Raw genomic sequence first — 22,816 nt, forward strand, 5'->3', positions numbered from 1 at the left:
TGAGGAAGAAGAATATATAACAAAACTAAAAGGATATTTTATTGGTAAAAGATTTCATGCCAAGCCCATAGAGCATGGGGCCCGATTGAACCCAATCTGATAAGACCTGGCCTGTTTAATATTATTATTTTTATTAACTATTAATGCACACCGTTGGAGCTATCAATGTCTTCAGGTGTGTTGCCCAGTACAGTTGGAGGGACTATCATTATGTCATAAAATATCTTCTTGCTTCGTAGATAAGATGATGTATTGTCAAATACTGCTGTATCTGGAAATACAATAAATTAACATAGTATTAGACTTACTGATAAAACATCCATGTTAATTATGGATTCTTTCAATAATTCTAATATCAATTAAAAGTGCATTTCCTTATTAAATAAGAAAAAATTGAACAAGACACATTAAATGCCGGGAGGTATTGGCATGGCAGTAACTGAAGAATGTAAAGACATGTATTTCGGTTATGTATTTAACCATGATTCCAAGAGATGGCAATGTGTGTATAATATTATATTAAATTATTTAAAACTATCAACCGGGGCTAGTAACTATAATGAGTGTGAAGTACAGCGTGTATACGCGCTCATTTTCTATGGCCGGCCTCACGTAAAACACGTAAACGTGCTTGCGGCATACATCCGGTTAAAATAAATAATGGTGTTGAAAACAAATTTTAAGAGGCTGCTCATAATATCAGTACCAATATAATCCAAGATTGCAGTATAGAGTAATACTTACAAGTAGCGGGTCCATTTGCTGTTATCACACCGGTGTCTAGAGCTTTACCGGAAATCTTCCTCGGTCCAAGAACAACAGTCTCTTCCCCTTCATTATCCAGACATAAAATACTGAATTTTATATCATGATCCTCTAAACCAAATTCCCACCTGCAAACACGATAAAAGTCTGTACTTATTGGTATTTTTAAATTATCGAAAAAATAAAAATATTTAAGCCAACTGAATTTTAGCATTGATTGACAAAGTTGAAAATAATATTTCCTATAAAGAAAGTAACTAATAATCAGTTTATTATAGTTAAGCTTGGAAGCTTGCGCCATGTCAGAAAACAGAATATGGGAAACATCTTAAACTGAAACCATAAAGAAATATTTTGAATTTGATATTTATTATGCTCACTTAAGAAAAGATCCATGGTCCGCACATAATAAGTCAAGTGTGTACTTTTCTCCTTTTTTCACAATAACGTTGGTGTAATTGGCCTTCTTTTCCTCAGTTATGTCTTGACAATAATATGACTTTGGTATTTTTCCGCCGGGCTTTATCTAAAAATTAACGAAAAATACATTATCAAAAAATGTTCCTGCATAAAAATAATATTCATAGCTAAATATTAGTGTTGTACAATAGCAGTTAGTATGCAATCCTCAATCTCGTTCTTCGACAATCATAATATAGGTATTATGGTTTCCTCCTCCCTGGCTTCTATTTCAATCCACCCACTGACAGACCTCAAAAAAAATCTTTATAACATGGAAGAATCTTAAAACTACACACTCGTCATGAAATGATCAGCAATCCACCAGCGACCAAAGCTTATGGTCATCAAAATGCACAATATAATATTATTTCTTAAATCTTAAATTTTTCATTTACTTAATATAAAGTTATCTCAGTTTTTTCTCATTATTTTCATGATGGGACAAAATCATTGGAATGCTTTTTTTGTCGACTGCAAGCATAGAGATTTTAAGTCATGTTTTTGTAATTTATTGTTACAACTACAATCAAATTTTTGATGCTACTATGGTTTAGTTAGGCAGGCTATGACACTAACTAACACAATCTGCAATTTGTATTCTTAGTTCAATGAAAACAAATATAAGCATGTAGGTGACCAAGTTTAGTGTGCACCATTTATGCCAGATCTGCACAAATTATCTCCCCTCCACCTTTCGCCACTGTTGGTGGTCACAATGGATAGAGACAGATGGAGAAAGCTGTCAGAGGAAACTAGAACCTACACCGAGTTGTTGCGCTCCTAATGATAATGACAATGATTATCAGTGTTACCTTTGATGGGCATCGTGGGTCTCCATCTGGATCCACCTGTGTTCCGCCGTAGTATTTAGGTAACTGGTCCTCATCTATCGCTTGCAATAAAACCGATTCCCATTTCGTTCTGTCGGCTTTGTAGATTTTTATTTTACTTATCGTGTATTCATTAACAAACTTCTTTACCACTGCGAAAGCCAAAGAAAATACCTTGGCAGCTGGAAATAAAGAAAATGTTGACATTCATTAATCATTAGTAACGTATTTATGGCTATAGAGAGATAAATTTTTAATATTTTAATTTCTAATGAAATATTATTCATACTTCAATTCGTAGATATATGTAAAAAACGAAAACATTATTTTAGTGTATGTGAATAATCAATCTGGCTAATAATAGGTCTGACATGGCGGGAGGCATGAGAGTTGGCGATGGATCGAGGGAAGTGGCGCAAACTTGTGCTTGCCTTATGCCCCAATGCTGGGGCGTGACAGGGTGAAAGAAAAGGAAGAAGATGAAAAATAATTGGTATTTTTTGAAACCTTCATTACATTTATTTGTTCAAGATAACCGCCATGCATAAATAATAAAATGTAGTATATACCTAATTAATGAATTGCATACAATTTGTGTCTAAAATCGACACCTCCTACGTATACTATTGTAACTAACAAAATGACGTTTTTCACTTTTTTTCATTTTTCGTATCCATAGTATGTATTACATATGATGCAATTTACAGAATTTCAAAATTCGTATTATAAGTGCGATTTTCAAGCATTGCATATTATTGTATCTCAAATTTCTTGAAATTTTTCCGACGTGAAGTATGGTAACGTATTTAGCAATACTATACGCGGGAAACGCGCGGAGATCTTGCCGCGTGGGTGTATTGTTACTGCTAATTACGATACTTCACTTCGGACGGGAGGTGACAAACCGCTACCACTGTGAACTTTCGGTTATATTGTATTTTTGTATGGTTTGGTAAATATTAAATACCATAATGAAGAGATCTAGACAATGTCAATAAATATTGCGCAATATATCCGCCCCTACAGGACTTTAGTGTCAAGAATACAAAAATTGATAGAAAATCTATGCGTGCACAAAAATGTGTGATTAGGCCAGATGGGACAGTTAATAGTACAGCGTATAATATTATAGAAATGGATAATAATAGTAAAACAACAATGGACGAAATAAATTCTACCCAGGAAAACTGTGACTTTATGATTCAAGGTAAGTTAATATTTTTAATCTTTTTCTCGTATGACAACAAAAAGTATCGTAAGTTATACTTACCATTGTCTACGTCGTTTCTTTACTTGTAACTATTATTGTATGTAATATTTACCATATATTACGTCGGAAAAAACTGAAAAAAAATATTGTATCTATCACTTATAATAATTTACGTCGTGCTTATTTTAGTAAAATAAATTGTATGTAGTACTTATCATATTATACGGCGACATACAATTTTAGTTGCAACATTATACGCGTGATAACTTTTATAAATTCATGTTTATTTAGTTGTTTTGCTTTTTACAGAGTCATCACTGCCTTCAGGTGCTGATTAAAATATGATAATGGAACTTTTAGACATTATTTGTGACGATGATGAGACTAGTGCCAGCGTTGCTGATACAAACAGACTACATTCTCTCGAAAAAATTAACAGTAAAAGTAATTGGATATATTATAAAATATAGATCTATTTTTGTGAAAAATCACCTCAAGAGGTACTGTTATCATAAACTATGAGATTTATAATGCTTTATAATCATTTTTTTTTAAAACCTCAATTATAATGGTTAAGGTTTCGGGTGATCGAAATAAAAGTGGTAATATGTTGCTAAATTAGCGATTAATGAAAAGCAACGCAGAGTTTTTACTGAAACTCAGTCGCGGCGAAGTTTTACCATTAAATATCATCTGACGAAATATCAAAATGAAAATAACATGGAGCTGGTTAAGGTCTGCAAAAAAAATTTCTAGCTACATTCTCAATTTGTGACCAATTCGTATTCACAGCTTTGGACAAGGTGGATAATGAAACCGCCGTTTTAACACCTGATCAACGAAGTCGACACAAAAATTGCAATGTTGTATTAACTGAAGATATGAATACCAGTGTTTCCGACCATGTTAAGTCCATCCAACCGGTCGAATCAGATTATGTTCGACAGCGATCAAGCAAACTTTACTTAGATCGCGACCTGGATTTTACCCATTTATTTAAACTATATAATAAATGGTATGAGCCCATAATATACACACATAAAGCTCAAACAGAAAGGCAGTATCAATTATTATTTTTAATCAATGAAAATTTTAAATTGTGTTGTGTCACTATGTCCCTAAAAAGGACCAGTGTGACCAATGTCACATTTTCAAAAACTTACAAGTCTGAGTAGCATCCACGGAGCAACTCCCAATTTATGGCAAGAACCTTGCTCTTCAGTTAAGATTATTTGATAAAAATGATGTTCAATCATTACACGGAAAAATTGTATCTGCGAATTTTGAATGCCTTTCACGGAAATTTGAGTAAGTACATTTTATTATAAACGTAAATTATCAGTATGAAATTTCACAGTTTTTCAATTTACACAAAAGGTAGCTACATGATACATATGGCAGGAAGCTGAAGGCAAACGAGGTGCAAATGAGGACTCAAGTTGCTTACTTATTGTGGTCTATAAGCAAAAGAATTCAGGTTTTGCTCTAACAATATAGGCCAGAACAGAAATCGCATTGTTTATGACTTTAACATGACTGTATTTGGTCCATAAATACAATGTTAATGTAAAGCACACATTTTTGGAAAGGGGACGTACGCAAAATGAAGAGGACTGCGTTCAAGCCCTGATTGAAAGATGTTCGACAAACAAACAAATTTTTGCACCTCCAGAATGGTACTGTTTAGTTGGATGGACAAAACAAGAAGGAAAACCTGAGGATGTGGTAGAGATCAATCACGTAGTATGTTTGATTTCAGATCTCTATTAAATTATCATATATGGACTAATACAAATTAATGTAAATCACAATGATCCGTTTAAGATTAATTACAAGTGCGACTTGTCCAGCACTGTCTACTCGACCATGGTCGTGAAAAGTAACACAACGAGAAACTTCATTTTCGGTAAAGGTTCTTTATTCACAAATATTGCCAATTCCAAAAGCTAAGACAGATTATTTACTGCATACGTGCAGCAATGGAAGCATTCCTGAGCGTTATCTTGAGTTTTTCAGTAATTTTATACCTGTTAATACCTACCACTGAAATTCCACCAGCAGTTTCTGAGGAAGATTGATTTTATTATTTGTAAATACGAACACCTATAGCAAATTGTGTTTTTGTAGGATGAAAATAAAATCAGCTTAATAATTAATATGTCAGTGTAAAATTCTATTTTCGGTTGTATGTTTTAAATTGTGTATGCTTCTTTTTTCGCATCATATAATTGAAAATTAATTCCAAACTAAAAATATAGTTGCAGAATGATTTCTTTTTCAGTTTCACTTATATTTTAACCTGAAGTGCACCCTTCCACTTAATCACCCATTGTTATTCTCTTGTCTGATTTTCTTTTGATATTTGATATATTATTTAACCAAAAACGTTGGCTTTAAGTGATTGTAATTTTTTTTTTTGCTTTTAATTTTATTTCAATATTTACATACTTCCTTGAATTGGATTTTTGATTGAAATTATTTCTTCTCTGTTTTTTTCTGTATGTTTAATTTTTATCATGTCATGAAAGTCTTAAATTTATTTAATGTTTTATTAAATGACAATAAAAGCAATTTTATATAGAGTATTTTTCCAACCTACCTATCTGACGACCCATACCATAACTTTTAATTATTGTTATTACCGAATTATGATTTTAAATACGCAAAAAATCCTAGGTGAAGGATTGTATCTAACATATACAATATATTTCACCAAAACCATGACGACGTAAATTATGATAAGTATCACATACAACTAAATGCATGTAAGAGGTTCCGCCGTAAACTATTGTATGTGGTTTATACAATATTTGCATCAAATTCTTTTCCGCACTATAATATTGTAACTGCATTTTATGATTAACCACAGAAAATATTTGATATCCTTTAATGCAAAACAAATCTATTTATAATTTACAATTGACATCCCAAATTTGGTGCAAAACATTCAAAAGGTCGACTTACACCAAGCTTTTGTATCTTTAAACCGCTCTCCTGTAAAGTTGCGATTTTGAAGTTACAATACTCTACGTAGGAGGTGTCGAAATAGAGGATGGCATTTTGAGTCTGTTTAAAGCAGAAAACCCACAAAAAGCGTTATGGCAACACCGCTTACGTCAATTACAAACTGTGTAACCACTCAACTAAAATACAATGTCATACATAATACAGATCCCACTAGTGTAACAGTTTACACCGTTAGAGGCTGCCTCACCTATATTTTCTGACTATTAACTCTATCGATCTAAAATTATCAATTCATTATGTCGTCGATCTACTTTCTGAGAAAACATTGAACTACCTACCAACATGGGCAGTGGCAGTGAGCATCTGATTTTTAAGTGTGTTAAGCAATATCTAGTAAACTTGTTGCTGTGCCGCCTTCTGTGGGCCTACTGCCTAAGGGCAACACTAGGGTTGACACAGTGTGTATGTGTGAGAATTAATCCAAACCACTGAGTAAACTGTTGAAACTTGTGCCCTGTATGCCTTCTTTGAAGAACTTTCTACCGTCTAACAGGTTGATGAATACTAGTTAGTTTTTAGTAAATGGAAAGCTTCCTCCAGCAATTACTCGTCCCGCTTGAGAAATAGGGACCTAACGGCGAAAGTACATTATAATGATGTATTTTGTTTCCACAGCCATATTATGAGTTCTTCTTCTTGGTCGTACACACATGGCTGAGGATTGTGACCACTATTTAATTTTGCCATCCTTTGAGGGACCAAGACTTTCCATCCTTCTTGATCTTCTGCTTCTCGCAGGGCAGAATGAATGGTGCCCCCAGTTAGCTCTTTCACTTGGTCACTGCAGCATGTTGATACTCCTCCTCTGCTTCGCCTTCCCTGGAGGCTACCCAAAACCACCAGTCTCTCTAGGTTGTCTGGTCCGCGCCGGATAATATGTCAAAAAAACTGCAGAATTCATCTCAGACATATTAATTGTCGAGAGATGTTCCTTTATCTGCAGTCTCTGGATGATTGACTGGTTCGTCCTGTGCTCCGTCCAAGAAATATGAAGCATTCGGCGCCAGCACCACATCTTAAAGGCATCAATTGCCTTCTGTTCCCTTGTCTTCAGGGTCCATGATTGGAATATTATGAGTTAGATATATATAATATGCATAGCTTACCATTTATTATATAGCAGGTCTTCAAAATTTCGGGGTAGTTCGCCTCATACATTTGCAGAAGTGTTATTACTAATTCACCAGCTGAAAGATGACAATAAAGACGGGTTAAAAGGGGCTTACACGGTAAGCTAATTTGATTATTCTTTTATAGAAGGAGAATTATTAAATAAGACCAGTCACAAGTGTGATACTTAACCAAACTTTTTAAATATTTCAGTTGCGAAGTCGTCCTATTCTATGGAAGTAAACAAAATGAATAAGAAAACACACCAACTCTCGGAAGATACAAAACATGTCCTGAATTTTTGAAAATATTATTTAGAAACTTAGGAGTTTTTCTTATTCCTACAGTGGGGTGCTAGTTGTTTTTATACAAATTTTAGTAAAGATTATAACAGACCAATAATGTTTTACTAAATATTTGTAGATGTCACTAGCTTATAACGTTGTAATTACATTACTAACAAATTGAGTGGTATACTAAATCAATTAACAAGTGACAATTACATTAGGTACATTATGTTCACGAAACATCTAACAATTTATTATTGATATTTGACCATGTCCTTGTGAGAATTTGAAGTAAAATAGTCAGTTAAGTAGGTAAGTATATTGGTTTTACACCAGAATCAAGGTTTCTATTTTTGATGTAGTGGAACCGAACCTTTTAGAAAATTGAGTAGATCTAATATGTAGCTCTGTGATAAACTAAAGATAGATAAATTATGTCTAAGTGATGTGAAACTCTAAATCATAATATTATTATGTCGGTATAGTTTACCTGGCCGCCACGTGTATTGTCGCATTGAAAATTTATCCATGTCCATTATAACTGTCAACTTGAGCGCCTTTTCGCCATGAATTTCACTCTGTTTTCTTGCCAAATTGAGATATTCTTCGAGAACTCGCATGACCATCCGTGTAACGTCAGCTTTTCTCACGCAGTGCAGTAAACCCCATAAATCCAGTTCAGCAAATGGTAAAATTATAACTGAAACGCAAAAGAAGTAATGATATTTTTTCAGTATTACAGAGAAGATCAAAACGAAGAATTAAAGAATTAAAGATCGATGATCCTCCAATAGTAAAAGCAGATGTTTTCGTTCGGTTCAAAAGTTGTTTTTGTGCTGAGAATATTAAATCAATGAATGTTCGCCATCGGAAGATAAAAAAGAAAAAGAATGACAAATAAATGTTACGCTACTTGGGGATCCTTCTTTATCAAATCCAGAGACTCCGCTGGGAAAATATTTTGTGACTACTTCTGGGGGCTGCCATGTTGTCATAATTATCGTATCTGTGCCCCATTTCTCTCGCCATGCCAGGGACTGGAATGAAAAAATGTATACCTATCAGTTTATTACATTTATTAAACCACTGCCCAGGTCGCATAATGTCAAGTATATTTACCTATCAGTTGGAATTTTAATTCTAAATTGCAAGTATTGTTACAACTGTTGCAAGTATTGTATCACTGAGAGTAGGATTTTTGTATGTATTCAAATTGTTTGATTGTTTAAAATATATTGTCTTAACTACTGCATTGAATATTTGTTAAACTTAACACGCTGTGTTTTATTATATAATTTTCTAACATTCCGCCAATTGGACATAGTAAATAAAAATATACAGAGAGGCCCACGGCTAGTGGCAGATACCTAATCGTAACTTTGGTGAGTACTCCCGCCTTCTAAAATTTAAGTTTATTTATAACTGTGTGAAACCATATCTGTAATAATATTGTATCTCTAATAAAATGAATTTAAAATGTATTTTTTTATACCTACCACTAGCTCAAAATGAAACCACAACAGATAGCTTTATGCAGTCTATTATAAAGTAGCCTATAGCCTAAGGGTTACACCTATTGTCTTAGAGCGTGATGCAGAACCATACTTAGGCGTGTAAGTACCTAAGATACATGCCTAACATACTAACGATTTCGAAGACGTAAGTTCACTGAGAAATACTTACATAATTCTTATTAGAACGCCTAAGTGGAAGAGAGAAAGAATATGTGACGTGTTTTTCTTGTTAGAATGGATGCTTAATGTCAATAGTTCTGCATCGCACTCTTTAAAGCTATGTAATATATTTAATGAATATTATGGACAATCGGAGGGTAACCATAGATATATTATATTGTTATTAATATTTTAATATTTATACTTACATCTCTCAACATCTTCTCTGCCGCTTCTACATTCCATGATCGAGCTAAAATAATCAAAGAAATATATTAGTACAGTATCATATCTATGATCAGGGTCTTTCTATAGAAAAATTGGGATACTCAAGGTAACAGATATTTCGAGACTCCATAGGAGAATTATTTAGGAGTATTTCAACATTATTTCACGATACAATTAATTATACTTAAATAAAAGTTATTTTCAACTAATGAACTATTATCGTTTTGTGTTCATTTGTACACAGTATGTTTAACTATGTTATAATTTTTAAGTAATTATGATAATTGCTCATACCTCGTAGCCATCGTAGTAAGAAATAGTCGGTGTGTTCTGGTCTTGTACAGCAGTCCTTCACATTACGACGAAGCTAGAAAATAAGAATAAGACGTTATTAGTTAAAACATTATTAAAATAGATTCCACGGTGGATACTTTCAGGATGCACAACAGCACTTTATACCCGGGGTCCTCTACTAACAGTGACAGTAGCGTAGAAATCGAAATGAAAAGAAGAATAATTGTGCTAGGTAATAAACGTCGCTTCGGTCTAATGAAGGTGCTATATTCCAGGGCATTGAACCGACATTTGAAATGTATCTTGTACAAAAGACTGGGGAACTTAGATGGCTGGGTTATATACACAGAATGGACGAGTCATGCATGACAAAGAAACTGACATTTGGGAAGCCAGAAGGCTAACGATGGAGAGATAGTGTTGAGTTGGGTTTAACGATCTTGGGCGTCCTAAGCTGGAGGAAAACGACTTTGAACAGATCCGGATGGAGGCAGATGGACACATAGGGTTATAGCGACATGAAGAAGAGGAAAATTCCACAGTGGAGTAGTGGCAAGAGCGACTGTCTTTGACGCTGTAGGTACAAGTTCAAATTATTCAACACATAGTATGATGCAGGTTTATTATGTAGGTAAAAACCAAATGATTTAATTTAATATAAATATAAGCATTTAAAAATAATTCAACTAACTTTTAAGCAGTTCATTTAATTAGGTATGCAGTGATATCCTGTTAATTGCTATTAATTATGATGTGAGTGACATCTATGTTTTATTAAAAGTAGAAACACCCATAGACAAAAAGGCCACTATTACATTATTATATAAAAAAAAGTGTTATTATAAGAATCAAAATTCATTGTAAAGGAAAAAAAATGGGTACAGATTTAATTGAGTAAAAAATGCTACAACTTTTTAGTGTAGGTATTTTTTAAAACCACGCAGTTATCCAGTCATTTTAATTTATAATTGTGTTTTTAATATGTACGTAAATTCCGAAGGTCATACGAATATATTTTGAAAAACAACACCAAAAATAAGTGGCGCCAAAATTGACGGCGATTACTCAATGGATTAAAATGATTCTTAAATGATTTTTATGATGATTTTTGTAGGTAATCAATAAATTAACCTCTTCATAAAGGTCAATTTTTATTAGCATGTTTGGTGATTTTATGAACTTTATTTTTATTGTAAATGTGCATTGAATCATTATTATTGGAGGCATATCATTACTATTTGTATTTCCTTAACCAGATTACTTGTAAGTCGTCTTCAAATTAACCATGAGCAAGCCCTCGGATCTAGTCGTAGTATCACTTGATTCGTATTGAACCATTGATATACTACTAGATGAGGAGTTCCCATACAAGTGTCATTTTAAAAATGTACCACAAAAGATATTACGAAATCGTCTTATAATATTTCCTTGTAGGTATAATGCGTTAAGACCGTTAACATGGATTCCCGAATTTCATCCGTATTGCCCTGGTTGTAAAACTAAATTTGCGTTCTTGGAATAGTGACCCTAAGGGTCCTGCAACCCAAAGCTTGCAAGCTACCAAAAATTCATGTCTGAGCGGACAGAGCAAGTCGTCATGCGCTGACTATTAGTTAGAGTAAGATGCAAGCTAGATCGGGCTTACTCATAATTATTGCCAGGTCGTTTTCGAGACAAATATTAAGTGAGCTTATATCGAGTTAAGTCCGCTGATATTAAAACAGTAAGTTTTAACACTGGCCGAGTCGCTGAAAATCGTGCGTCATTTTAAGAAGCATATGATTCATCCAGTAGTATATCAATGTATTGAACCACACTCACGTACTACCACCGGAGTGAGAGAAAGAGTATATGTCAATCCTCACACTTTAAAACGAGGCGCAGTTCTCCTTACCGCCGCGTAGTAGGTTTTGGTAGGATAATGGTTTGACGATAAGTGAAATAAGTTATCATTTTCACGACGAATAGGAAATAATTGAGTATAATATTTCTTTATGTAGAAATGTCCTCAGCCAAATACCTACATTAATTTTGTTCAAGTTGAATAATGATAATGGGAGACTGGTAGATCACGACCGTTTTTAATTCTGGAAAGTAGATCACAGTCGGATTGAAATTAAGCTATTTCTTTTACATTTCATTTAATAATATGTCCAGTGGCGAGGGGTGGAGGTAGGCTGGTAAGTTTCGACGTAAATAGTGAACACTAAACTTTGTCAGTCATACTTATTCGATTTCATTGAACTAATATACAATTTGCAGATGGTGCTGGTTAGTTTTTAAAATTTAATGATACCCTGAATAGACCAAACCATAATTGTTTAGGTATACTATGGGCGATCCGACAAAATAGTGCACACTTTTTCACAAGTCATAATTATTTGTTTTCGTTGAATTAAGAATATATTATATTACAGACGGTGTTGGTTAGTTAGTGGTTTTCTCTAATATTATGTATGGTTTAGTGGCATAATTTTAGATTTATTTATTAATAATACTTTTTGACTATTATTTATTATGGCTTGGATTAGGCAGGGTTCAATTGAATTTAAAAAAATAACTAACACTATCTAGTCTTAGTTCAATGAAAACAAATACGTTTGACTGACAAAGTTTGGTATGCACTATTAGCTTACGGGCCGCACAAAATTGTGTTTTTGCTAATTACTTTTCAAATGCAAATTAACACGTTAATTACAAAATTAATTAAAAGGGCCCGTAAGCATTGTGTTAATAGCCCACTCCCACCCTTCACCACTGGTAGGTACCCACAGGAACATAGGTATGTCACTTTTAAAATCATCCAATATTGCTTGCACGCGTAGTTTTTAAATGCAGTGAAGTTTTTATACAACAATCGCGCTCACTTTTTAAAAGAATATTCTCGTATTAATTAGGCGCATGCTTTTTGAGTGGCGTGCGCCATCGTCATGGTAATGATCGATTAAATATCTCGTGTTCCGAGCTCGCATTTGTCGGCCGAAATCATCAAAATAACTTAAATATAAATCAAAATGTCATTGGGGCACAGCGGAGCGGAATCCCACAGCGATGGACCGAGAATCGTCATGGTTTCCGAGGGATCCGATAGTGATCTATCATCGACGTCATCAACATCATCCGACGACGAGAATGAACGAGACACCATGAAAGACATTACAATTCCGCCAGAATATTGGCACATTCAAAAACTGATAAAATATATGAAAGCTGGTAACCAAACGGCCACCATGGTATCACTGTCTTGCCTCAAAGACCATGACTTATCAACGGAAATTAATCAGAAAGCTATCCAAGACGTAGGTGGATTAGAGGTTCTAGTGAATCTTTTAGAAACCAAAGATATGAAGTGTAAAATTGGGGCTCTGGCTGTTTTAAAAGAGATTACTTTAAATCTGGATATAAGAAAGAGGGTCACAGATTTGGGAGCGGTGCCTCTGTTGGTGGTGATATTGTCGGATCCGACGAAAGATCTTCAAATTTTGGCGGCAGAAACCATAGCCAATCTGGGAAAAGTGCGGAAAGCTAGGAAATCGGTGCGGAAAAATGGCGGGATTCCTAAGCTAGTTGATTTGCTGGACATCAGTGCGAGGTGATTCAGCACGTGACTACATTACAGTAATATTTATATAGTTAATACTATATATCATAATATACTAGGCACTGTCCTATCCAGTGATGTCCAGCCGGTAAGAGATGCCTTAAAATTTTGAAGGCATCCTTCCCGGGATTAGTTGAGATTCAGACGACGGGGCATATCGAGATTCAGCCATACACCAAATCGAACATAAACATAAACCGAAGCTATTGCATGGATTGATAAACAGCCGGTTCCACTATGATCTGTCATATGCAGGGCTCGAAATGGAACGGAACGCACCGGAGCGCCGTTCCGGATCGTGAAATTTGTAAAATTATCGCTCCGTCTCGTGGAAAAAATATGTTGACCACCTGAGCTAGATAGGCCATAGAATAGAAAATCTGACACACTTATTTTTATAAACTATAAATAAGAAATATCTTCAGAAAAATTGTCGAGCGCTCCGGTTCGTAAACTTTCCCATTTTGAGCGCTGGTCATATGACAGGTTCTGTGATTTTTTGCGATTTTGTTTCTAATGCCCTTTTATTTTTGAACAAAATGCTACGTTATTATTTAGTTATGGCAATTTTGTTGGCTATTATTTTCCCTGCCTGTCACTGCTTTATTAAACAGGGATGAAGTGCTGAGTTTAAACCAGTTAGAACTAGGTGAGAGTGAGAAGGTGAGAATATATAAATAAAAAAAATAATTATTGGGTATTAACGACTATTTTTTTATATACGAAAAAAGTTTTGTATATGGAGTATGTCGCTTGAATGAGTAAGTTTTTTTATTAAGTATATGACTAATTTTAACTTCGTACTATTTATTTTCTCGCACAATGGCTACTCTACCTTTCGCGACGGCTCTGTACATATATAGGTTTCCAGGCTCTGGATAATACAGCCAAATATACACTTTTATATTGGTATTATTAACTTTCACTTGAATTTTAATTAAGTATTTTATTAAAATAATCAGAATAGCATCACGCATGGCATTCGCCAGCTGTTTTAATAATTAATCAAAATGAATGATTATGCCTTTTGCAGTTGCCTTACAACTGCACGTTCAGATCTATCTGAAGACGACGGAGTTCTACTGGAAATTGCCAGGGCCGGCGCAAAGGCTTTGTGGTCGATGTCAGTCTCGTGTCGCAACCGAGAAGCGATGAGGAAACATGGAATCGTTCCATTGTTTGGCAGACTCTTGAAGACAGTGCATATCGATATTGCGATACCGACCATGGGCACTTTGCAGCAGTGTGCCTCGGAGCCATCGTTTCAATTGGCGATACAGACTGAGGGGATGATTCCTGACATAGTTCACCATCTTTCGGGGGAGAATACTGAGTTAAAGGTAAATAATACAAATTAAAAATATAGTATTGATTGAATAGCGTCTCTGTTCTGGCAGAACACACTAACTGGATAATACTAGTTTTGAGTAATTTGACTTTGAAGTTGTTAAAATGTTTGAAATAATGGTCTATCATGTGAGTTTATTAAGTAATCGTAAAAAAGATGACTTTAAAATAAAGACTGTTTATTTATTAAGAAGGTTTCCAGACGGTAAAGTTTGAAATAAGGAACATTTTGGTACTAACTCAATATGTAATTTTTTCGAATTAGTGTCTTCTACCAGAACAGTGACGATGATATTAATGTAGGCAGGCCATATCAGAGAACGGAATTTTGTTTGCAATCTCGCTATGAAAATATGACCACCGTATGTCAATTATTGACACGTTCGTTCAACAGAACCAGGTAATTGATAAAAAAAAATCTCTTCATATTATGGTGTGTTTTTTTTTTAACAAGATCGAATATTAATAACTGTCAAATTAAGGAGATGAACGATTGTTGTAATACATATGTATTTCCATGTCTGTCAGTAATGTTACATATTAACAGACATATATAATCATAACGCATATATCAGTGACGTCCCGTGGGGGTAGGCAGGTCATAATATGATGCTATGGTGTGGCACATAATAAGGGGTGTCGGATAAAGGAACGAATACAACTATTACACTGTTAAGAGCAGTGACGGTTTTCCATGAAGCAGACGATGCGGTCACTTCGTTAGAAGCCATCAACATCTTAGTTTAAATAATAATCGATGCATAAAAAGTCCTGACAACATAACTGTTGTTCTATTGTAATAGGCACCCATTGTAAAGTTTTTAATGGCAGTTTATCGTACAGGACTTTTTTGACAAGGGTGCCTCCAAACCTGTCAAACCCACAGATCTCCGCGTACCTAAAACTACCACTATTTGAGAGTTGGTTTCGCGAAAATGCTCTAATTCTCATCAAATGGTGTCTATGTCAATTCAAGGTGTTTCACGTAGTTGTCTGTTTAATATTCTTCTTCTTTCTGTTGACCATGTCCTATCCTAATATTATCATATTGAGGAGGTTTGTATTAACAGATTTTGTTTTTACGAGAAATGAATGTTAGTCACATGCTCAACATATTAGGTCCATACTCTGACTTAAAACACAATTTCAAAAACAATAATATGTAAATTTGCCAGACCCAGGATTCGAATCTGGGACCCACGACATTATAAGCCAACGCTTAAAGCAGTCGGCCATCGTGGTGTTTAATAAAGCCGAAGATAAATATTATAAATTAGGTGAGTAGGTCCTACGCAAAAAAATTACAGACAATTTGAAACTAAAAATAATTACAAAATAAAAAGAGCTTTTTATAAACCACGTTTTTCAATTTTCTGTTGAATCATATAAACTTGACAATTCTATGTATTAATAAATACTTTTTTTTGTACTTCATAGAAATACTGAATAAATATTATAGAATACTGAAATGTCATTTTGACATTTCATATTGATTTCCATAGTAACGCACGTATATATTAATAATTAAGTTGCTAGGACTGGACACACAAGAAACAATGCGTACCGGATAAATAAGAATACGAGCAAATAAAATGCGACGACATTCTACCTAAGGTAGTCACTGGCAGATATGTAATTATAATGATCAAATTTAATACCACAGATGTACTGCAGCCGTGCAATTTATAAATGCGCTTCTGACGCTGGCACCAGAGAAGCAGTGAGAGAAGCAGAGGGGCTGGAGCCTCTCGTCGGTGCTCTATCAGGAGCGCGAAACAATCGCCCACTTCTTGCAGCACTTACTGGGGCGCTGTGGAGGTGTTCCGTCGATGATAGCCAAGGAACCGGAAGCGGCGGGGCTCGAAAAAGACTAGAAGCTTTGGAGGCGGTTGAAGAGACCGTCAGACTCCTGGATCACGAGGACGATGAGGTGCTTACGAACGCTGCCGGAGCTCTGGCTGAAGCCGCTAAGTGGCCGCCGAACAGAGAGAAACTTAGAGCAGCTGACGGCATACAACGACTTGGTATGTTATATTATAAATAAAGGAATTTCAGGAAATGTAAAAATGGCGATGGTTTCACATAGCATTTTTTTTGAGGGACGATCGATAAACGGAGCAGAATATCTGTTTATTTATTTATTTATCTAATTATTTCAAATACTCAGGTGCGCACACAAAGAGGGGAGGAGGGAGGTTCGGGTGTCGCCCCCCCAAGAAACTGAAAAAATATAAATTATTTTCGTAAAAGGAATAATAGTTCTTTCTAGTCTTCATCAGGATATCATGACTAAGGAATTCATTTCAAGGATATTTATCGTTAGACTCAAAGTGCGGAGTGCCTGAGTATGGGGAATACACCTGGAAAAGTGCAGTACTCCATGCTGCATCGAGAGCCCAGACATCAAAATGCATATATTTGTTTTTCTATGTTATTAAGTATTTTAGATTCATAGTACCTATTTCAATTGGAAATATGATGGTCGAACCGATCGTCCGTTAGAAAGTTGAGTCTGCGAGTTGGCGGACTGGTCGTCTAATTTGACCATTAGGAGCCAACCTTGATTTACTATGCGTTCAACACACTGCTTGGTGTGAGTTATAATAATATAGAAGTGAATATTATGAACTCTCATACCAACCTATTATATTTTTTAACGCACGATATTTTTTTCAAATTTATTTAAAAGTATTTCCTTAATAAGTATATCGCGAAAATAAATACATATTAAAATATTGGTGTAGCTCATATTTTATACAAAATTTATGCGGACTTTGTTTCATTAAGGTCGGAAGTTACGTAATATTATAATATTCTCACGTTGTAGGTATATTAAGTAGATAATTACCGAAATACTAATGAAATTCAATAATAAAAACTTCCAAAATTCTAAATAATCTCATGGCAAGTAATTTTATTGCCTAATAAAATATTACTAAAGTTTATAAAATATTTTGCATTTTTTCGCATATTTTACAACGTTTTTATTAGGTGGTATTCTTACTTGTCCGGTGGTTGTTTATCCGGTACAAATTTTGCAATTGATTTTTAACTAACTTCCCGACTAGCTAGACATTTGAAACTTTTAGAATATGTCAGAGCACGATCCCAATGCATTTTTTAAATACTTTTAGCCATCTTTAAGTAGAATTGAATTCATTTTCAGTTAATTCTGTTTTGTGTGAAAAGTTATTTCGGTAGAAATCCGTAATCCAATCCACTATTATTGGTTGCTAGGGGGTCTGGGGTCCTAGCAACTAAATTATTAATATATACGTGCGTTACTATGGAAATCAATATGAATATGCGATGGTCTGACCATGTGAAGGACGATACAGGCCTCTCCATACATCCAGCTATGCAGGATCGCTGGAGAGCAGTGACGTCCCGTGGAAGAAGACAGGTCGTGCGATGCACAGGGGCGGCACATTATAAAAGGCGGCGAATGATGGAACGAATACAAATATTACGACTTTTGAGAGCGGTAGGAGTTTTCCATGAATGCAAAATTCTGTGTAATATATTACCACATAACATAATATTATTATGTAGGTACATACCTTGAAGTCTTACAATAGGAATAATTTTACATTGCGCATTTATTTCGGTGAAATATTTTACAAGCCTGTAAGGTACGTGAAACTTAATGTATTAGGCAGTGACAAAGTAAGAATTTCTAAATAACTTTTTGTGTGCCGTCTTTTATCGAAATATGACCTCCAAATTTCAGTAAAAGTATGACTGTACGTCTCCCCAGGAATTGTGCCAGTAGCTTCAGTTATTCAACAAATAACAAAGGTAATTTCCTTCTCCGATGTCTAACCCTTCACTGCCTTTTATTTTTATATTTCTGTAAATACTTTTCTTTAGATATATATCATTTCTCAAAAATGTTACAGACATAATAATGTGGTCGTTCGGCGAGTTGATAACTTCAGGTCAAATGTGATCGTGCAGTATCCAAAAGAAAGGGCACTAAATGGCCTGAAGGGTTGCCTGAAAATTAACCTACTCGACGATTTAATCAAGTTTGGCCGAATACATGACAGCAAAACTAGACACTGAAAAGTGTGATAGAAGTAGGGTTGCCAACTCTCCATGTTTTTCCGGGATCGTCCCGTAACTGAAAGCTTACCTAGGACACACAATATCCCGGAATTTTAGAAATACCCACCGAGTAATAATCACATTTTTTTAAAGAGTTCTACTACATTTACACAAAATTCTTCGCGTCCCTTCTATTATAAATATTTTTTCGATATTGTTTCTGACTTTTTGTTATGTGAACATATTTTAATTGTTGATATAAAAGAAAACTATTCTGAATTCTGATAAAAACCTTTTTCGTAAAATAAGAATAGAAAATCAGAATTTACCTGAGTACAATAAATTATCACTGACATTGTTGAAATTACTGTAAAAATTCAAATTGACATATATTATTAATAATAATAAAATTGTACAATGAATGTTCACAACTTCTACAAGTCTTCCCTGTCCTAAACAAATACCATACCGTTGAGAAAATATAGGCATTTTTTTTTCTAGGTAGGTATTTAATAAAAATTCTCGGATATCTATATGACGTATAAGATTTATTTTTTGTCTAAAATAGTGTGGTATTTATAGTCGTGTTTCGGATTAAATGTCCCGGAATTTTCTATAAAAAAAATTGGCAACCCTAAGTAGTATGCGAAAGCTTTCATCAGTCAATAGTTCAAGCCTGGATAAAGATGCTGACGATGGTCACGATTCTAGTAAACAAAACACAATATGACGTATTAGTATTTAAAATTATGCAGACAACCTGTTCCAAAAGATATTTAAATGTTAAATTTATTGGTAAATGAACCCACCATGGACATTCACAATATGAAAATAATATATTTCTTTTTTAAATGTTATCATTTATCACATTATTTTATTTATAAAACCAATACGTTTCAACACATTGTCTGACAATCAAGAAATCCACTGATTACAAAAAATCGTCATGACCGATGTTTAATTTGGTATTACATAATTACCTACCTAAACATAATTAAAAGTGAACTTTAGAGAATGCGAAAGTAAACTAATACAGAAAAATAGACGAAACATTCATCATGATCCATCAGCCTATGTAAGTAGGTCAAAAATGAGAATGTTAATCATTATTTTTTTTTCGTGAAGTTACTTTCCTCTTAGTAGGTAGGCGTCTCGAATTTCGTGCACACAACACACTTCAAAAATACAGGTGATCAGTCTTGCCAACTTAGCGTTTTTCTTGCCAGATCTTGCATTTTTAAATATGGATCTAACTATAAAAATATGCAGCTGGCGTATGGCGTTAAATCTAGCTTAAAGCTAGAATATTGTATCCGATTTGCTTGAAAATCAACGTGCTGGACTTTTGTACATAATAATTATCATTTATCTTACCAATCTTAGCAATATCAAAGTGATTAGGTAGGTACTAAATTTCGTATTTGCACTAGTTTGTAGTTATATGACTTTTTGTTAGTTCCGAAACAATATTTTGTTTTTAATCTTTGGTCTTGTGAAAATAATTATCATTATTTATTGTTTTTAAATGCTAATTTCTTGTAATTTTTATTTTGAGAAAATCTAGCATCTGTATACACTCTGGGATATTCTCTAATTATTCTATTTGGCTTATTGTTGTGAATGATCGCATGCAGTTGGGAATGGGACAACTGGACGCCAGGACAATTGGACGCCACACTGTAGTAGACACGTATACAGAACGTAGACGAGGAATTTTAATCAGTTTCTATCTACTTCTTAGTAGTTTTAATTCATTTTACTCCTAACATAATGTTTTTTTTATTGCGGATTGAGAATTACCATGCCTAAGACTTTATATAAAATAAAAAAAACTATTTTTTCGTTGGAACTTAAACATTGCACGATTAAATCATTATTTACGTGTACATATTTAAATTCTCACCAACTATAAAATCATAATATAATAATTTAAATACAAATAATAACATTAAATATTTTTTTTAAAAGTACCTAACGTATATTTATTTTCGAATTGCGTGGCGTCCAGTTGTCCCGGCGCCAAATCGTCCTAGACCCCATGCAGTTAGCAGTTAATTCCGTCGTAAGTAGGTAAGTGGGTACTCAAGTGGATCAATTAGTAAATCACATTTGTTTGACTCCAATAGGAATTTTCTCTGAGGTGTTTTCAAATTATGTATGTTCAATAATATGAATACTATATTATTTTATCAAAAATAATTCATGCAGTATAAACGTTACTAAACGCTTCGAGTTTTGACGTTTTATGTATTGTATAGATTTCAGGACTTTAATTTTAATATAGGTAACTAGAGTGACACCGATGAAGGACAATGACATGGGTACATTGGTGACGTAAGTCCGGTCAAAATAAGGATATTTAATACCTATTCTAGTCGTTCGATCCATAATAATTATATATATTATTTCAAATCAAAGTTTGCCTGAAGCTGAATGAATATAATGAATATTGAACAGGCCAAATATGTAATATATGTACACAACATGTTTGACTGTTAGAGCATCATGAATAATTGCAGTTATAACCGCATTCGACCGTTTATTTTTTATGGTAATATAATTTGGAATCTGTGGCATATAAGAATATGTTGTTCACAATTTGCAACTCGTGAACCTACCCGGTTTACCGTCAGCTGTGAAATCTGCCATAGACGGTCGAAACAACCCTCATCTATGATAAGATAATGACTCAATAACATGTGAACTTAATCGTTGAATCATTTTAGCTTTTAGTACCATAATCCTATTAATTTTATAAGCAATAATTATCTCTATTAGCATTATTTTATTATCATTACTATTAGTCTACTATTTATTAATATTATTATCTGTATGAGAACTTGCACAATATGTTTTGCGACTCTAAATAAGTATGTCTATTTTTGGAGCAGTGAATCATCTAAACAGCAGTCATAAACCCCTGCTGGAGAACGTGTCACTGGTGCTTATGGAGTGCGCCAAGGATCCTGGATGCATGGAGCAGATCGAAGAGTTGGACGGAGTCAGGCTTATCTGGTCACTGCTCAAGAATGACTCGCCGAGAGTCCAGGCGAATGCTTGTCTTGCGCTGGGACCTTGCGTTGACAACGCGACGGTAAATAACACGCTATAGGTACATTATATATTTTGTGCAAAGTTAAACGTAAATTAGTCAACAACAAAAGGCCCACTTTAGAGGTGGTGCGTGTCTAATTGGAATAATCACTTCAACAATGATGGAATATGCACCATACAATTTAAGGGAGGAAGACCTCAAACAGTACAAATCAATGATACAATTATTAAAGGACATATTGTCGCTAATTTTCTACAAACACGTATCTCAATTTTTGCTATCTTTGAGTTGTTTGATGTAATGAATTCAGAATTTGAATACGCACATATTCCACTAACACGTATCTCAAAACATACTTTATAACATAATAATAAATTTAAGCAATTACAAAAACTCGTATCACAATAAAAGACTTTTCTAAATATTATAAACTCGTATCTTGAGTTACGTGTTTGTAAGTATACAGAATACTGAACTCCGACATACTGAATCTCTTTCTCGTAAGCCAAGATACGTGTTTACTGCAGTAATATTCAGAGTAAAGTTGCAACGCATTCTCATATCTTCGACAATATGACTGATCGGTCGAAAGTATAGTGCGATAAATTGAAAAAACATCAGTTTTTTCATGTAACTATACTAAATGGATATTTCATAGAAGAAAATTTACTTCTAAATTTTATTAAAAACTGAGAGAATAAAGTTGTTATTTGCCTCTCCTGAAAAGTTGTGTTTTTTGAGATACGTGTTTGTAGAAAATTAGTGACGATATACCAAAATCCATAAAAAGATGCGTATTTTTCACAAATTGATGACTTTATTTTATTACCTATCGATTTATGTTTTACAAAAAAACGCGCACTTATAGCTCAAATGTTTA

The 22,816-nt window shown here is 34.1% G+C and overlaps 2 protein-coding genes across 2 annotated transcripts in view; one reads left to right on the forward strand and one right to left on the reverse strand.

Annotated features, from left to right (window-relative positions):
• LOC147064852 (SEC14-like protein 2) overlaps positions 1-22,816 on the reverse strand; it is a 69,720-nt gene continuing 46,904 nt past the window's right edge. The window contains exons 2-10 of the mRNA XM_085958169.1: positions 9,887-9,959; positions 9,574-9,617; positions 8,605-8,728; positions 8,182-8,391; positions 7,401-7,481; positions 2,040-2,239; positions 1,146-1,291; positions 745-893; positions 1-271 (exon numbers count right to left, since the gene is read on the reverse strand). Of these exons, the coding sequence (XP_085814295.1) occupies positions 141-271; positions 745-893; positions 1,146-1,291; positions 2,040-2,239; positions 7,401-7,481; positions 8,182-8,391; positions 8,605-8,728; positions 9,574-9,617; positions 9,887-9,959 (1,158 nt within the window). The 3' untranslated portion in view covers positions 1-140. The remainder of the gene's footprint in view (positions 272-744; positions 894-1,145; positions 1,292-2,039; positions 2,240-7,400; positions 7,482-8,181; positions 8,392-8,604; positions 8,729-9,573; positions 9,618-9,886; positions 9,960-22,816) is intronic.
• gudu (Armadillo repeat-containing protein gudu) overlaps positions 12,931-22,816 on the forward strand; it is a 32,827-nt gene continuing 22,941 nt past the window's right edge. The window contains exons 1-4 of the mRNA XM_085957624.1: positions 12,931-13,478; positions 14,521-14,827; positions 16,498-16,858; positions 21,773-21,975. Of these exons, the coding sequence (XP_085813750.1) occupies positions 12,955-13,478; positions 14,521-14,827; positions 16,498-16,858; positions 21,773-21,975 (1,395 nt within the window). The 5' untranslated portion in view covers positions 12,931-12,954. The remainder of the gene's footprint in view (positions 13,479-14,520; positions 14,828-16,497; positions 16,859-21,772; positions 21,976-22,816) is intronic.

The sequence above is a fragment of the Rhyacophila brunnea genome, unplaced genomic scaffold (assembly GCF_057557595.1).
Source record: "Rhyacophila brunnea isolate RB1 unplaced genomic scaffold, BYU_Rbru_1.0 scaffold_7, whole genome shotgun sequence".
Taxonomy (NCBI): Eukaryota; Metazoa; Arthropoda; class Insecta; order Trichoptera; family Rhyacophilidae; genus Rhyacophila; species Rhyacophila brunnea.